Source organism: Melanotaenia boesemani, chromosome 14 (genome assembly GCF_017639745.1).
Source record: "Melanotaenia boesemani isolate fMelBoe1 chromosome 14, fMelBoe1.pri, whole genome shotgun sequence".
Taxonomy (NCBI): domain Eukaryota; kingdom Metazoa; phylum Chordata; class Actinopteri; order Atheriniformes; family Melanotaeniidae; genus Melanotaenia; species Melanotaenia boesemani.
Genome location: NC_055695.1, coordinates 26,946,723 through 26,960,459, shown reverse-complemented (window position 1 = coordinate 26,960,459; position 13,737 = coordinate 26,946,723). Strand labels below are relative to the sequence as shown.

Here is a 13,737-nt window from a genome sequence, read left to right as displayed (position 1 = left end):
AGTATTTATGAGGCTAGTATAAAAAAGAAAAAGTGATTATTAGAAAATGTGAGGCTGTGAAGTAGAACACAAAAGAAAAATCAATGAGTTCTCTGAGATGTTTTGTAATGTTATTTGGTGCATTGCATGGATGTGGTGTTTTGTGTTCAAGGCCATATCTTACCTAAGAGTGAGCTATGTGGGTCTTTGTGTTTCTCTAATGCACTAACCCTGTGGGTGCTGTAGCAACAGTGTGACATCCATCTCCATAGATCTCTGCTTCAGATTCAGATCCCTGATGTGAAATAGTTTGGTTGCGGTTTTTACGGAAACCGAAGATAGCCAGCATGTTTCTCCTCTTCTTCCTCCTCAGAGAGTGCACTTTGTGCAGAGAGGACAGCTGACTAAAAGAGGTGAGAGAAGTCCAATATCACACACACACACACACACACACACACACACACACACACACACACACACACACACACACACACACACACACACAGAGTCTAATTCAACAGAATCATCTTGTTTGTTAACACACGAGCTCCTTCTGCTAGCATGTCACTGAATTCATCACAGCCATCTGGGCTGCTTGTTTGTCTGCTCTGCTGCTGCAATTTGAGTGTTGCTAGGTTACACTTCTTGGTACATAATGATAAATCTTAAGTGCACTTTTTGTATGAAAAGTAATAATAAAGTACTGGTTTAATCTGATGAGGTGTCTTGTGGAAGAAAACAACATTATTCTGATAAGCTGTGGCTGCTAATAAAGATTCACAAAACCTTTATTAAACTACTAGTTCTTAATTATTTTGCTTTTTAATCCTATATTAAGTATAATCTATCATACTCACCTTAACATGTATTAAACAAAATGGCCAATCTTTAGTGATATTAAGTCATCAGCAATCACTTCTTTGTGTTGATTAACTGTATTAGGTCATCAAATGACCAACAATTCAAACATCTTCAACCAACCAGGTCTCCCAGGGATTAAAAAGTGAAACAGTGTATGTCTCTCTTTTCACTGAACAAAGAAGAAGGACAGAAGACTGAGCTACATCAGACACTGAATGTGTGATTAGCCAGCAGGACGGTGATACTCGCCATGAAATTACTTCAAAGACAAACTCACTGGTGAGAGAAACACAGTCTCTCTGATGTTTCAGAAATAAAAACCAAGCAAAAGCCAATTAAAACAACATAGTTACCATGAATGGACACAATGTAAGAAATCAGCAGGTTTACAATCACTGACTTAAATGGTTTGAAATCTTGCTTTTTTTATTTGTTTTTTTTTGTTTTGTTGGGTTTTAACTATGTGGGTGGGAGTATGAAACTTTTGTTAATGGAGTTATTGAGTTATTAAATTAGGAATGAAAGCGTAGATGGCTTAAATGGGTCTGTTAATAAATTTTAATGTTACAGTATACTCTAAATGTGTAATTAGAAAAGAACACAGGCATGCTCAGGGGGCAGCTAAACCATAGACCAGGAATCACCATCTCCGGTCCTCGAGGGATACTTTCTTGTAGGTTTTAGATGTTTCTCTGTTGCAACACGCCTGACTCAAATGCGTGGGTCAAATTTTGATAATAAGCTGTTAGCAACCCATTTAATTTGAATCAGGTGTGTTGCAGAAGGGAAACATCTCGACCTTGCAGGACACTGGCCCAAAAGGTCCAGAGTTGGTGATCCCTTGAAAACTAGAGTTGGGCCGATACTAGCACCGGAAATACTTGCTGATCCTACCAAAAGTAAGGGGATCAGTATCAGTGAGTATTTCTGTTTAAACACTATCCGATAACATGGAAACAGAATCATAATTCTTTGTTTCCTGCCCAAAACCACACACAGACACAAGAGGTTACGAAGTCTTGCATGACCATTGTTTTGAGTTGGTAGGCAGAGAAGCAGCTGCACGTGAGTCACAGTTGTGCTAACATTTAGCATTAATGGTGTTTTAGTAATTTGGCGTCGTTACTCATTAGAAAATCCCGCTAGCAAAACAGCGACATGCCTAAAATGCAGGGCTGAAGTTTCCAGAGGGGGCATGAATGCTGCCAGATTTTCCACCAGTGGCTTTAAAGCATTTTCTTGAAATCACATGAAAGAGTACGAGTTTGCTGCCTTAAAGGAAATGTGCAATGAACCACAGCAATACCAAATGTTGGCAAATGCTTTTAAAAAACATGAGGAGTTTGCTGAAGAAAGCCAGAAAGCCATCAAAATAATAGACAACGTCGTAAAATTTATTGTCCTGGATTAACAGCCCTGTTCTTTGTGGAAAACGTTCACTGTACGTCCATTTTCGAGATAGTGTTTAATAGAAATTCTTTGATCCAAGTTTATTTACTCAATAATTTAAACAGTTCTGTGGCCATCATGGATTTCCCATGTTAATAAAACATGAAATATAAAAATAAATATTAAGGCTGCCAAAAATAACGCGTTAACAGAAGTAACTAATTTATGTAATGCGTTTTCCCTTGAGAGGGTTCAACACTCACACGCTTTCATAAAAAAAAAAAAAAAAAAAGAAAAATGTTCTGCAGGTCTGTACTAATGGGCCTTCTCCTCCTTCGCTTCTACTACTCCTTCCTCTCCAGTTGTTCAGTGACCAGCTGTTGGTGATCAGCTGATCTGCTTTTCTGGTGCTAGCAGCATCTTTCTTGTTGCACTTGTTTATTATTCATCTGAGAAAGAGGAGTGGTCCGTGGTTCATCTTATATTTAACACAAAGTATTGTTATTGGAGGAGCTAGCAATAACACAAATTTTTCAGTCTCATGTCAATCAGATCCATGTAACTGTCACATAAAGCTGAAGAATGAAATAGAATTTATAGACCTTTTAATAAAATAACACTAGTATCGGATCCGTACTCGATATCGGCAGATACCTAAACCCCAGGTATCGGAATCGGAATCGGTCAGAAAAAAAAAATGGCATCAGAACATCCCTATTGAAAGCATCTATGTAAGAGTAAGAAACCATCAAATTTAATCAGAGTCTGACTGTGGAGTCAGTAACAGTAATACAGGTATAAGTAAACATCATAATTAAAGAAACTTCTAACATTGTGAAGCTGTTTTCATTAAAAATTCATTTTATTCTAAATAACCAAATTAATGGACACTAAACACAGAAAAAAAAATCAGCACTTTAGAAGAATAATCTGTATTTAACATCTGTACGTTGTAAACCCACATCCAGAGCAGGAAGCAGCCACAAGAGAACAGAGTGGGATGACTAGTCTGGGAAACAAATGGGCCCAACATGCCTCTTTAGCCTCTAAGCTACGGTATTTGCAATAAAACTACCTTCTTTTAAAATGTAAAATACAACAGGATGCTGCCATATTTTTGTTATGCTTTTTTGTTGGCTTGACATAAATACACTTATCTACTTATTTGTCACATTCCAACAAAACTTATTATGTATCCATGTTATTTGTCTGTAATTTTTCTATGCTAACTCTGAAATTGCTTCACCTCATTGCTGATCTTTTCCATTTCCATTAAAAAAAAAAGATAATAAACATACTATTTTGGACATCAGGAATGTTTTTGATGCATCTGCATTAGCTGGATAACTTTAAGGTAACAAACAGTTTACTGTTTACATCTTAAGCAAGTGTGAAGTCTTTCTAGGAGCTCAGTCTGGTTTAAATAGGAATAATGGGAATGTTTGCTTAGGAGAGGCTCCCAGCCAGCATGTTTGCAACTGATGAGCAAAATGGTTTAGATGGAAACATGAAAGAAACTTTACCTATCAGGTAGAACTCTTTTTGAATAAAAATCTGGCAGTCCATCATCCAGTGGGCTTATTCCTCCATTTTCACTGCAGTTCTGTGCACAAATAGACAGAAGTGCATTTTTCAGAGAGGTTTGTTCTGTAAGTATAATTTATAAAATGTTACGCAATAAAACAAATGGATTACACCGCATTCATTAAAATAAAATAATGCAATTGCAGCCATCCACTTGATATGCTTGACAAAACACTCACTGCCAGCAGGCACAAGCATCAGGAAATAGATGGATAAATATGGTTAGATTGGAGTAAAAGTAATGTAGACTGAAATATTTTGTAATATGATTTTAATATGTGCCAGTATGATAAGACCAGCCATACCGTCTCAGCAGGAATGTGCCCTCCCTTGTGCCTCCGTGGAGGCCTGGGCCGAACCCGTGTCACATGGTGGAGAGGCAGACCCTGTGTAGGCAGCTCAGACAGGCCCTCCCATGATGCTGATCGGGACAGCGGTGATGAGTATGAGGGAACGGATGGGGGTGGAGAGGAGCTGGAGTCGTCACACAGACCTGATGGCAGCAAAGAGTGACATAGGGATTACTGAAGATCTGAAGGTAAGAAACTGAGGAGGAGGTGTTGCAAGACGAAAGGCAGAAGCTTAAAAGAAGCCTTCATTTCAGCTAAAAAGAAAAGGATAGTGAATTTGTAGATAGAGATTTATTGGCAGTTATTTCTGGCTAGAATAAAACAGTCATTAACAGACTCCAGAGATAGAAAAGTGAAAAAGAGAAATAAGACTTTGTTGTAATAAAGTAGTGCAGCTCTGGGAAAAACAGGATGTGGTAAAAATTAAACAGAAACAAGTTGAAAGTGGAGGATAAGAGAAGATGTGTTGTTCTTACTCTCAAATGTAAGTCGCTTTGGATAAAAGCATCTGCTAAATGACTGTAGAATAGAATAGAATAGATACAGCAGGACTCACTCAGCCTGGTAGACACAGGTCTTATTCTCCTTGTTCTAGAGCTGCGCTTCTTAATGGCTATTGTGTCCTGGGAGAAAAAAACAAAACAATAAACAGTAGTGTAGATGCTGTGAAACAGAGTTAGAGAAAAACAGAGTTTGCTGTCCTTGGGTGCAGTCAAGGATTTGTCAGTGGAAGACTATTAAATCAGTGTACACAAAAAAACAGGCACTGTACTGAAAATGCTGAAACAAACTAGGACTGACGAGTTTGTAAAGGGTTTTTTAAAGATTTTTTTTAATTCAGAAACTGGTTTAGGTTTTTCCTGAGGAAAGAAATGTAAAAATTCTTTCAAATTTTTCCTAGTACTGTGTTCAGTTCATATCTCCATAACTAATGACATTTCCATCATTCTCAGATTTACGTTCAATTACACAAAGGGCTAATAAAACCTATTTAACATAGTCTTTAAAGATTAGTGAATGATGCTTGGGGTCTGATTGAAGTAGCGTCATTATAACATTGAAAGGAACTATTTGAACGACTAATTCAAGGAGGACACAGATTGAAAAGAACATGACCTACAAGAGATCATTGATGGATTTACATTCAGTAGCAGTATATTAAGTTTCATAGTTGAAACTTATTTCAAACAGTGTGTAAGATTTGTGACACATGTTGGCCACATGTCAGCTGTCACACCAATGTACCACAGCCCACAATGTCCAAAAATGTACAGCATTTGCAGGGCATTGCTTGTAGACAGGAAACCATTTCACTGCTATAAGAACATGGCGAATGATTTACTGCAGCTTCAGTCCAGTGAAAAGTGTTGAGCGTGTGCATTACTTTTCAGTCTGCATAAAGAAATATTTGAAATTCCTAACAGGTTTTGCAGGAAGACATCAAGTCTAGAGGTGCTTGACAGGGTAATGACTGAACAGATAGTGATGAAAGACTTCATGGGCTTGTGGCAATTTTTGAAATACTCCCACAGATTTTTTTTTACCTGCTGTCTTGTAAATATTGAACTGCTCTTTTAATGTGTCAACAGAAATTAGCTTTTTTATTCCTTTTCATGTTTACTCAGACTTGCTGCGGTATAACCAGACAGACATCATTAAAATAAAACTTAGTTTCAGTTTTCATCTTTTCTCAATTTTAGGGACAATAAAGAAAAGTTCCAGGTAGAAAAACATGGAAAAATAAGGTTCACTGAAGTGTAACTGGGGAAAGGAAGGATGTAATTTGGTGTAATGAGCAAATGTAAAAAACAGCACACTGCTGAGAGCTCATTTGAAATCTGTGAAAGGAAAGGAAGTGATTCTGCCCACTGCACAGACAAAAATATTCACTGTTTTTTATTTTATTTTATTTTTTGTGACGCATCATGAGAAAAGCTACTAAAACATCTAAAAAACAAGACTTGGAATGAGAATAACCATAATAACATGTATGTTAATATGGTTATCAGTTACACACATCATCACATCCATATTCCAGAGATTGTTATTATTTTGCTGTGTGTCATGTATATCAACAACTTGATTTCTGTTAAATGTCCATCAAGATCCAAAGTTGTAATTATAGACCTTCTTCAACACTGACATTCAGTGGTGTCCTTCAATCACTCCAATCAATGCATACTTCTAAAGGCCAGGACACAATTGAATTGACAAAACATCATTAATTCAAGCATTGCTAAAGTGTCTCCAGTGTAGGAGCTGAAGGCGCTCAAAGTTTTTTGACCTTTAACTGAAGTGCTCCTGTCAGGAAAGTCAGAATAATGTTTCAGATGCTAAAACCCAGAGGGAGAAGCCCTCTTTCCTGCCCGTTCTGTCAAGGCTGAACCATGAGTTTGATTAGCTGTGATGCTCAAGTTTAATAATGTGTTCAACAAGCAGGTCGAGTGTGGATCTCATTTGATCACAAATTAATTTATGCAGATGACAAATAAGAATGTCCAAAACATTTTAGCTTTTCATGACAGGTAAAAATCGAAAATGGAATCAGGCCAGGAGATGCCTCCAGGAAGATCAGAAGAATATATGGGAAAGATACATTAACACTCCCTCAGGGGCCTGGAGAGAATAATGCAATACTTATTGTCCACAGAATTTAAATTTATACAGTGAGGCTGACAGAAACAAAACAAATGCTGAAGGCATATTTAGAAAATAAAAATATAATCCTATTTCCTGGGCTTTTTAGAAAACACTGATACTTGCAATAGATGGTTAAAGTAGTAGTGTCATATCTGGGCAGAATCCGGTAAATCTCTTTGAATTATATTTGGCTGCTAGCTAGAAAGTCTCCCACAGCGTTGGCTACAGGCAAGAAAAAGATGAATGGACTGAAACTGTCAGGGAATAAAGAACACTGAGTTGACAGTATGTATACCCATCAGACTCTACAGAGGTTTTGTGCTGAACATGTCAATTTAAAGCATTTATTTAACTTATATTAACCCATTAAGGACTGAAGTGACCTCTATATATGGGAACTGGTATCTCTGTGTAATGGATGATGGCTTAATGAGGTCACACAAATTATAAAATGTAAAAAAATTTAAATAGTATAAGAAAACAAAGCTGGCACAGCATGGTGGTTGAAATCAGCATGCTGAGACACAAGTACAGTACACTCACCAGCCACCTTATTAACTCCACCTGTCCAGTTGCTTGTTACCACCATTAACTAATCAGCCAATCACATGGAAGCATCTCAGTGCATTTAGGCATGTAGACATGGTCAAACTGAGCATTCGCATTGGGAGGAAAGGGGATTTAAGTGATTTAAAATGGCTGGTCTGAGTATTTCAGAAACTGATGATCTACTGAGATTTTCACACACATCTATCTCTGGGGTTTACAGAGAATGGTCTGAAAAGGGGAAAATATCCAGTGAGCAAATAACCACCGGTTAAAACCAAGGTATGTAGAATAGCATCTTCAGCCTTGAAGCAGATGGGCTACAGGAGCAGAAGACCATACCAGGTGCTTCCTGTCATCTAAGAACTGGAAACTGAGGCTACAATTCACACAGACTCACCCACACTGGACAATAGAAGATGGAGAAATGTTGTCTGGTCTGATGAGTCTCAATTTCAGCTCCACATTCAGAAGGTATGCTCAGAATTTAGTGGAAATATCATGAAAGCATGGATCCATCCTGCCTTACATTAATGGTTTAGGTGCTATGGTATGGGGAACATTTTCTTAGCATAATTTGGCCCCTCAAGACCAACGTGGTATGGTTTAACCAAAAAAGCCTAGTTGAGTATTTTTGCTGACCATGTCCATCCCTTTATGACCACAGTGTAGCATAATCTGATGGCTACTTTCAACAGGATAATGCACCATGTCACAAAGCTCAAACTGGTTTCCTGAACTTGACAATGAGTTCACTGGACTCAAATGACCTCCACAGTCACCAGATCTCAGTCCAGTAGAGCAGCTTTGGGATGAGGTGGAACGGGAGATTTTCATCATGGATGCAGCCGACAAATCTGCAGCAACTGTATGATGCTGTCATGTCAATATGGAGCAAAACCTTTGAGGAATGGTTCCGACATCTTGTTGAATCTATGATCAAGAATTAAGGCAGTTCTGAAGGTAAAAGTGATCCAACACCGTACTACCAAGGTGTACCTAATAAAGTGCTCAGTGAGTGTATCATCTGAGGCAGAACAAGAAACAAGTAATTTAAAACAACAACCAAAAGAAAAATAACTCACACATACACACACACACACAGGTCTGTCCATACTCACTATGCTGGTGCCAAACTCTTCGTCTGTGATATCCAGAGAGTCTCTGTGTCTGTTAAACTTCCAAGCTGTCCCATCTTCACACGTCCCCTCCCAACTTTTAAGATGAGACACCTGCCGGGTCTGAGACACATGGCGCTCTGAAACTTTTTGACACCCACTCATTCAGTCAATCTGTTTCGCTTTCACACTCTTTTATAGTAAAAGCTTCATGTTTACCAGTGTCTTATGGGTAGTGTAGAGCTCCTGCAGGATTTGATCCACAATGGAGTTGGTGAGATATGAAACCACAGATAGCTTTACTTCTCTGCAGATTATTGAATTAGAAAGAGCAATGGTAAGAGGCTTGGTAAAAGTGAGAGTACATCAATATCCTACTTATCAAATGCAAACTTATTGCTGCTGATTCATCCTTCTCTTACTCCAAAGCTCTGTGAATGTCTTGTGCCGCTCGTTCCATAAGGGCAGTGCGAATGGCAGAACGAGGGATGGACACATGCTCAGAGACAGATGAGAGCGGGGGGCTTAATCTCTCAGCGGCAGAGGAAGATAAAGGACAGAGCTCGCGGCAGAGAGACACCATTGAGTCGACGATCACCTGCAATGAATGGCAGTTATCAGTAACTCTATAATATGTTGATGTCCACTCTGTGAAAGGAGGTGGTTAGGTGTACCTGCAGCTCCTTATCCGCGGCTTTGGCGAGTTCACCTGCCAGAGAGTCCAGTCTCTGCCGCACTGGCCCGTCCACAGACAGCACATGAGCCAGCTCACACAGTGAAGGGTAGAGCTTGGGAACACCAGAGACGAGACGTTGTAATCAAATTCATGACAAAAGCAGAAATACTACAATTGTAACTTTTCGTGCCACTCACAGCGCGGGAGTTCCTGGCCTCTTTCAGTACTTGTTTAGCAGCTTGAATCTCCTCCATCTCTCCGACGCCCCGTAACAAACAAACCTGCTGCTGGACACGCACACAGAGGCGCTCCATCACCTTGGAAACAGACAGGCAGGTCAGTGTTAAAAACACACACATGCTAAATACTCATAAACAGCTGAAAAGGTGAGTGGGCACACATGAATGCTACCTGTTCGGCAGTGCTGGTGACCAAGCCTTGGTGCAGCCGCAGAGCCTGTCTTTGAGAGAAGCGCTGGGTCTGGTTGTTTCTCACAAGAGCCCGCTGAATCTGTGCAGCAGAGAGACAGATTAATAAAAAATATCCACAAAGTCATGAGGACAAAAGGAATGTGCAAACATAGGAGACTAGTCACTACTTGTCATCCTATGATTTCAGTTTCTGAACCACAAATCTTAGAAGCATTTTTAGGCTAAGATGATTGAAGAATCCTTCCTACAAGCCCTCTGGAGCTTTGGATGTGTCACTTAAAAGAGCCCTAAGAACACTTTAAAAAGTTTTTAATTCCTGCTTGTTGGAAGTTAAGAGTAGAAACCTGAACAACCTGCAACTTCTGTGAGATTTCTACTTTTCTTGGTCTTATTTAAAAACCTCATAAATTAAATTAGAAATGTTAAATGCCAAAGCACCCCTTTTCTGATGCTGCTTTCAGTGCTAGGGTTTAGGTATAAATAAGAGAATGGATGACGGAAAAGTTTGCATGTTTAATGTGTATTCAGGCCAATGAACTGAGGATGATAAGAGGCTCTTAATGGTAGATGCTTGCACCTGATCTAAAGTGCTGCTTTGGGGTTGTTTGCAGAAAACACTTGGAGAGAAGTATTTCTTTCTTCAAGCTACAGTGATCTCATTAAGTTCAAGATTAGATGAGATAATCTCTTTATTTGGTAAGATTAACCCTGTCATCAGTCTGATTTTTTCAGTGGTAATTTGTGGTAAAAATAATACTTTCATTGTTCAAACTCAATGTGTGCATCATTCAATAGATAGCATCTGATATTTGCTGTATCTTCTAGTACCTGCAGTCTGTTTGTCAAGCATTTAATAAATAAATGGTTCAAATGTGAATGGCAGATTTATAATGTAAAGATGCAAAACCAAACATTTAATATGTTAATTTTCATTAAAGCTTCCTGACAGTGCTTGCAGCATGATACCTTTGTCAGGGCCTGCTCTGTCTTCTCAGGGGCGCTGCGGTAGGCCTGGCTGATGTCGCTTAGGGGCAGAGGCATGTACTGCAAGGTGAAATTACTTTGCAAGAAAAGAGCAGAAGAGGAGGGAAAGGTTGAGTTACTGAAAGGGACATTAACAGTCTAAAAAGAGAATTAAAGCGTGTTAAAGGTTCCAGGATAAGTAAAGGTTAATACCCCCCTAAAAAGAGTCAATCCCAAAATATTCCTCTGATGTCATGCAACTGGTGAATAATACTCTAATTTTTCTATGTAACTGTGCCATCGTTCCCCTTAAGGTGAATGTGGACCATTTGAGATAGCAAAAGGAAAGTAAGTTTACATAAGCTAGCATTCAACTTTGCAGCACACACACATACAAAGCAGATGAAGTTAGATTTTTCTTACTGTTCAAGAGCTCGAGCCACATCAAGAAATCCTGCAGCAGAGGTGTTGTTGCGATCCCACGTCACACTCCTGCAGGATTACATTGTGAGTTATACAGAATACAAACAACCTTACACTGCGATTACTCCAAAAATGCAGAAGCAACCTTATTATCTACACTCCGTCCTTTACCTCAGCGTGGTGTTGATCTGCAGGGCTTTGCTGAGCATCTTTGCCCCAATGTCATCCATGTTGTTCCCGCTCAGGTCCACTTTTCTCAGGCAGGTGTTGCTACCCAAGGCGTTGACCAGCACGGTGCCCCGAGAGCGCAAGCGTGAGTCAGACAAGGACAGAGACTGCAGTGCCTGGAGAGGCAGGAGCAACAAACATGAAAAAATCATGTAAGTTTAAGTGTGTGTGCAGAGGATAAAGTGCAGTGCAGTGGTGAAATTTACTGCACAGTGATGTGACAGCTCACCAACATGACTTTACATGCTGCATGCATGAATTATTTATAACGTGTGTGTAGCAATGTAGAAACTGTGCCTACAATCTTAACCGAGGAACAGAAATAATTCAACATAGTGACACGTCTAAAGTGAAACATAATGAAAAAATGATGTGTCCAAGAATCCAGAGTGCTATTTTTTAACTGTAATATAATGACACTTTTGCCGAACTTATCTTTTAATAATAAATGAATAACTGATCTAAATGTAATCTCACACAGTGAAATAACTAAGTTTATTTATGAAGTCAAAGAGCTAAATTAGTAACATATAATAGGGTTTTATGAGTTCCTGTTTCATCACTCACACATTCCTCCTCCTGTATGAGTTGAACCAGCTTCTGCAGAACTTCATCCAGAACCCTGCAAAAACAAACAGAGACAGGACTGGATGAAACTGTACAAGTCACTCCTTGTTGCTTGCTACAGTCACTGATGTGTTAATTCAAGCTGGCATACACAGCTTATGCATGCTTTTTTCATGAACACTCACACATACGTACATCCATAAATAACTACAATACAGCACCTGTTTTTGATGTTGAAGTTCTTGCCCAGATGAAGGTGCTTTAGGGAGGGGTGTCTCGAGAAGGCAGGCAATACTGTCAGCAAGTCTGCGTCAAGACCTGTTAACACACACACACACATATGCAGGACTCAGCATGGCATGATCCAGCAGGAGCCCACTCAGTCATCTCCTACTACAGGACAAAAAGTCAAGGTCAGAGTGGGATGTGCTGCAGCACGTCTTGGTACCGTTGTCGGAGAGATCCAGAGTAGCAATGGAGGCGACCCTGGGGAAGAGTTCCTGAATTACAGCAGCTCCTGCAGACCTTAGCTGAAAAGAGACAGAAAGGAAAACCAACATGGACACAGACATGAATCAGAGTCATTTTAGCTTCAGCCTATAGGGAATTGTTCTATTTTTCCACAGTGGGGCAAATTTATGGATATCTTTCTATGTCACTGCAAACAGTCTGAACAGTGAGCTTTACTTTGTGTACAATCTGGAGCAGAACTGTTAGCTTTGCATTTTATATTGACATGTAATGAATTCGCACATGTAAGGTTACAATACGGTTTTATTAACATCTAAAGTCTAAAGCTTATTTAAAAAGTTTTATAGTGGGCAGCTGTATCTCCCAGGAAAATTGTAAAAACTGATTGATCTGTTGGAATTTAGTATCTGTTAGCGATCTGTTGGCAAGCTAGCTGTCCATTTACATGGCCAACATCTAAAGTAGCACAATGATGTTCCTGGCTGCCTGGTAATTGTAAGTTTAATATTCTTGCTTTCTCTTTAGTTGTGTCAGATATTTAGCTACCCAGCACTCTGATATGTTAGCTAAGTGGACACTTTTGCCTTCAACAGCAACGTATTTCATAATGCATTTAGTCATCTGATCAGCTGTAAGTATGAAATATTAACTATACCAGTATTAACCTCTTAAGACTTGAACTTTGGTTCGGTTGCATTTTAAATTTCTTCCAGCTTTTTGTGGTTAAGAGGAACAAATAATATATACATTTTCAATATAATTTAGTTTGTTTGAAGCATTTTTTGTGCACATATTCAGAAATTAATGCTATGCATGGGCACGGTGCTATATATGAGTAACAAGTAGGCAGTTTAGGAACCAGTTTGACCAGATGTAAGGTTACAGGGTTGACAGTGACAGAAAGTTTCAAAGATAAGCTTGTTGACCCAAGTCTGATAATATTCCTTACCAGGGGCGCTGCTAGAGATTTTGGGCCCCATGAAAAGAAACTCAGTGGGCCCCCCCTACATCCAATTGGCAATTTTAATGCTATTTTGACCATCAAAATAGCATTAAAATAAATTAAATTAAAAGAAATTAAAAGAAAAACATGACAGGCTAGTTGGTAGAGGAAGCACTAAAAATACAATGAAGTTAATTTAGATTCAACTATTTGCTGCAAGACGGATACTTTATATTTAAAAACCCATCTCTCTTTTTTTAAATACTTAATTATCTCATGATAATTACAAAACAAATTACAAATACAAAACTTAAATACAAAATAACCTTTTCCATGAAAATGAAATGCATTAATCATCTGTGGAGAAACAAATCAAATCTCAGCTTAAACACCATCAAAAACAAAATGACCGCTCGTTTTTTATGATTTATTGTATTGGCGAAATTATCATCATTAAATCAGAAGCCAATGGTAAAATAAATTAGGTAGGCTCATAAACAAAAAATAGCAGGACCTCACATGGTTTATTGTTGTTCTCTGTGGAGATTTACAGCCGAACAACGACTGG

The 13,737-nt window shown here is 38.8% G+C and overlaps 1 protein-coding gene across 3 annotated transcripts in view; it reads right to left on the bottom strand.

Annotated features, from left to right (window-relative positions):
* LOC121653522 (capping protein, Arp2/3 and myosin-I linker protein 3-like) overlaps positions 1–13,737 on the bottom strand; it is a 32,051-nt gene that overhangs the window by 5,542 nt on the left and 12,772 nt on the right. For all 3 annotated transcript variants that reach the window (XM_042007065.1, XM_042007067.1, XM_042007066.1), the window contains exons 18-33: positions 12,204–12,285; positions 11,977–12,073; positions 11,756–11,810; positions 11,132–11,304; positions 10,961–11,029; positions 10,541–10,634; positions 9,555–9,653; positions 9,341–9,460; positions 9,142–9,255; positions 8,890–9,065; positions 8,687–8,774; positions 8,471–8,590; positions 4,720–4,786; positions 4,119–4,306; positions 3,753–3,832; positions 210–383 (exon numbers count right to left, since the gene is read on the bottom strand). In XM_042007065.1, the coding sequence (XP_041862999.1) occupies positions 210–383; positions 3,753–3,832; positions 4,119–4,306; positions 4,720–4,786; positions 8,471–8,590; positions 8,687–8,774; positions 8,890–9,065; positions 9,142–9,255; positions 9,341–9,460; positions 9,555–9,653; positions 10,541–10,634; positions 10,961–11,029; positions 11,132–11,304; positions 11,756–11,810; positions 11,977–12,073; positions 12,204–12,285 (1,796 nt within the window). The remainder of the gene's footprint in view (positions 1–209; positions 384–3,752; positions 3,833–4,118; positions 4,307–4,719; positions 4,787–8,470; positions 8,591–8,686; positions 8,775–8,889; positions 9,066–9,141; positions 9,256–9,340; positions 9,461–9,554; positions 9,654–10,540; positions 10,635–10,960; positions 11,030–11,131; positions 11,305–11,755; positions 11,811–11,976; positions 12,074–12,203; positions 12,286–13,737) is intronic.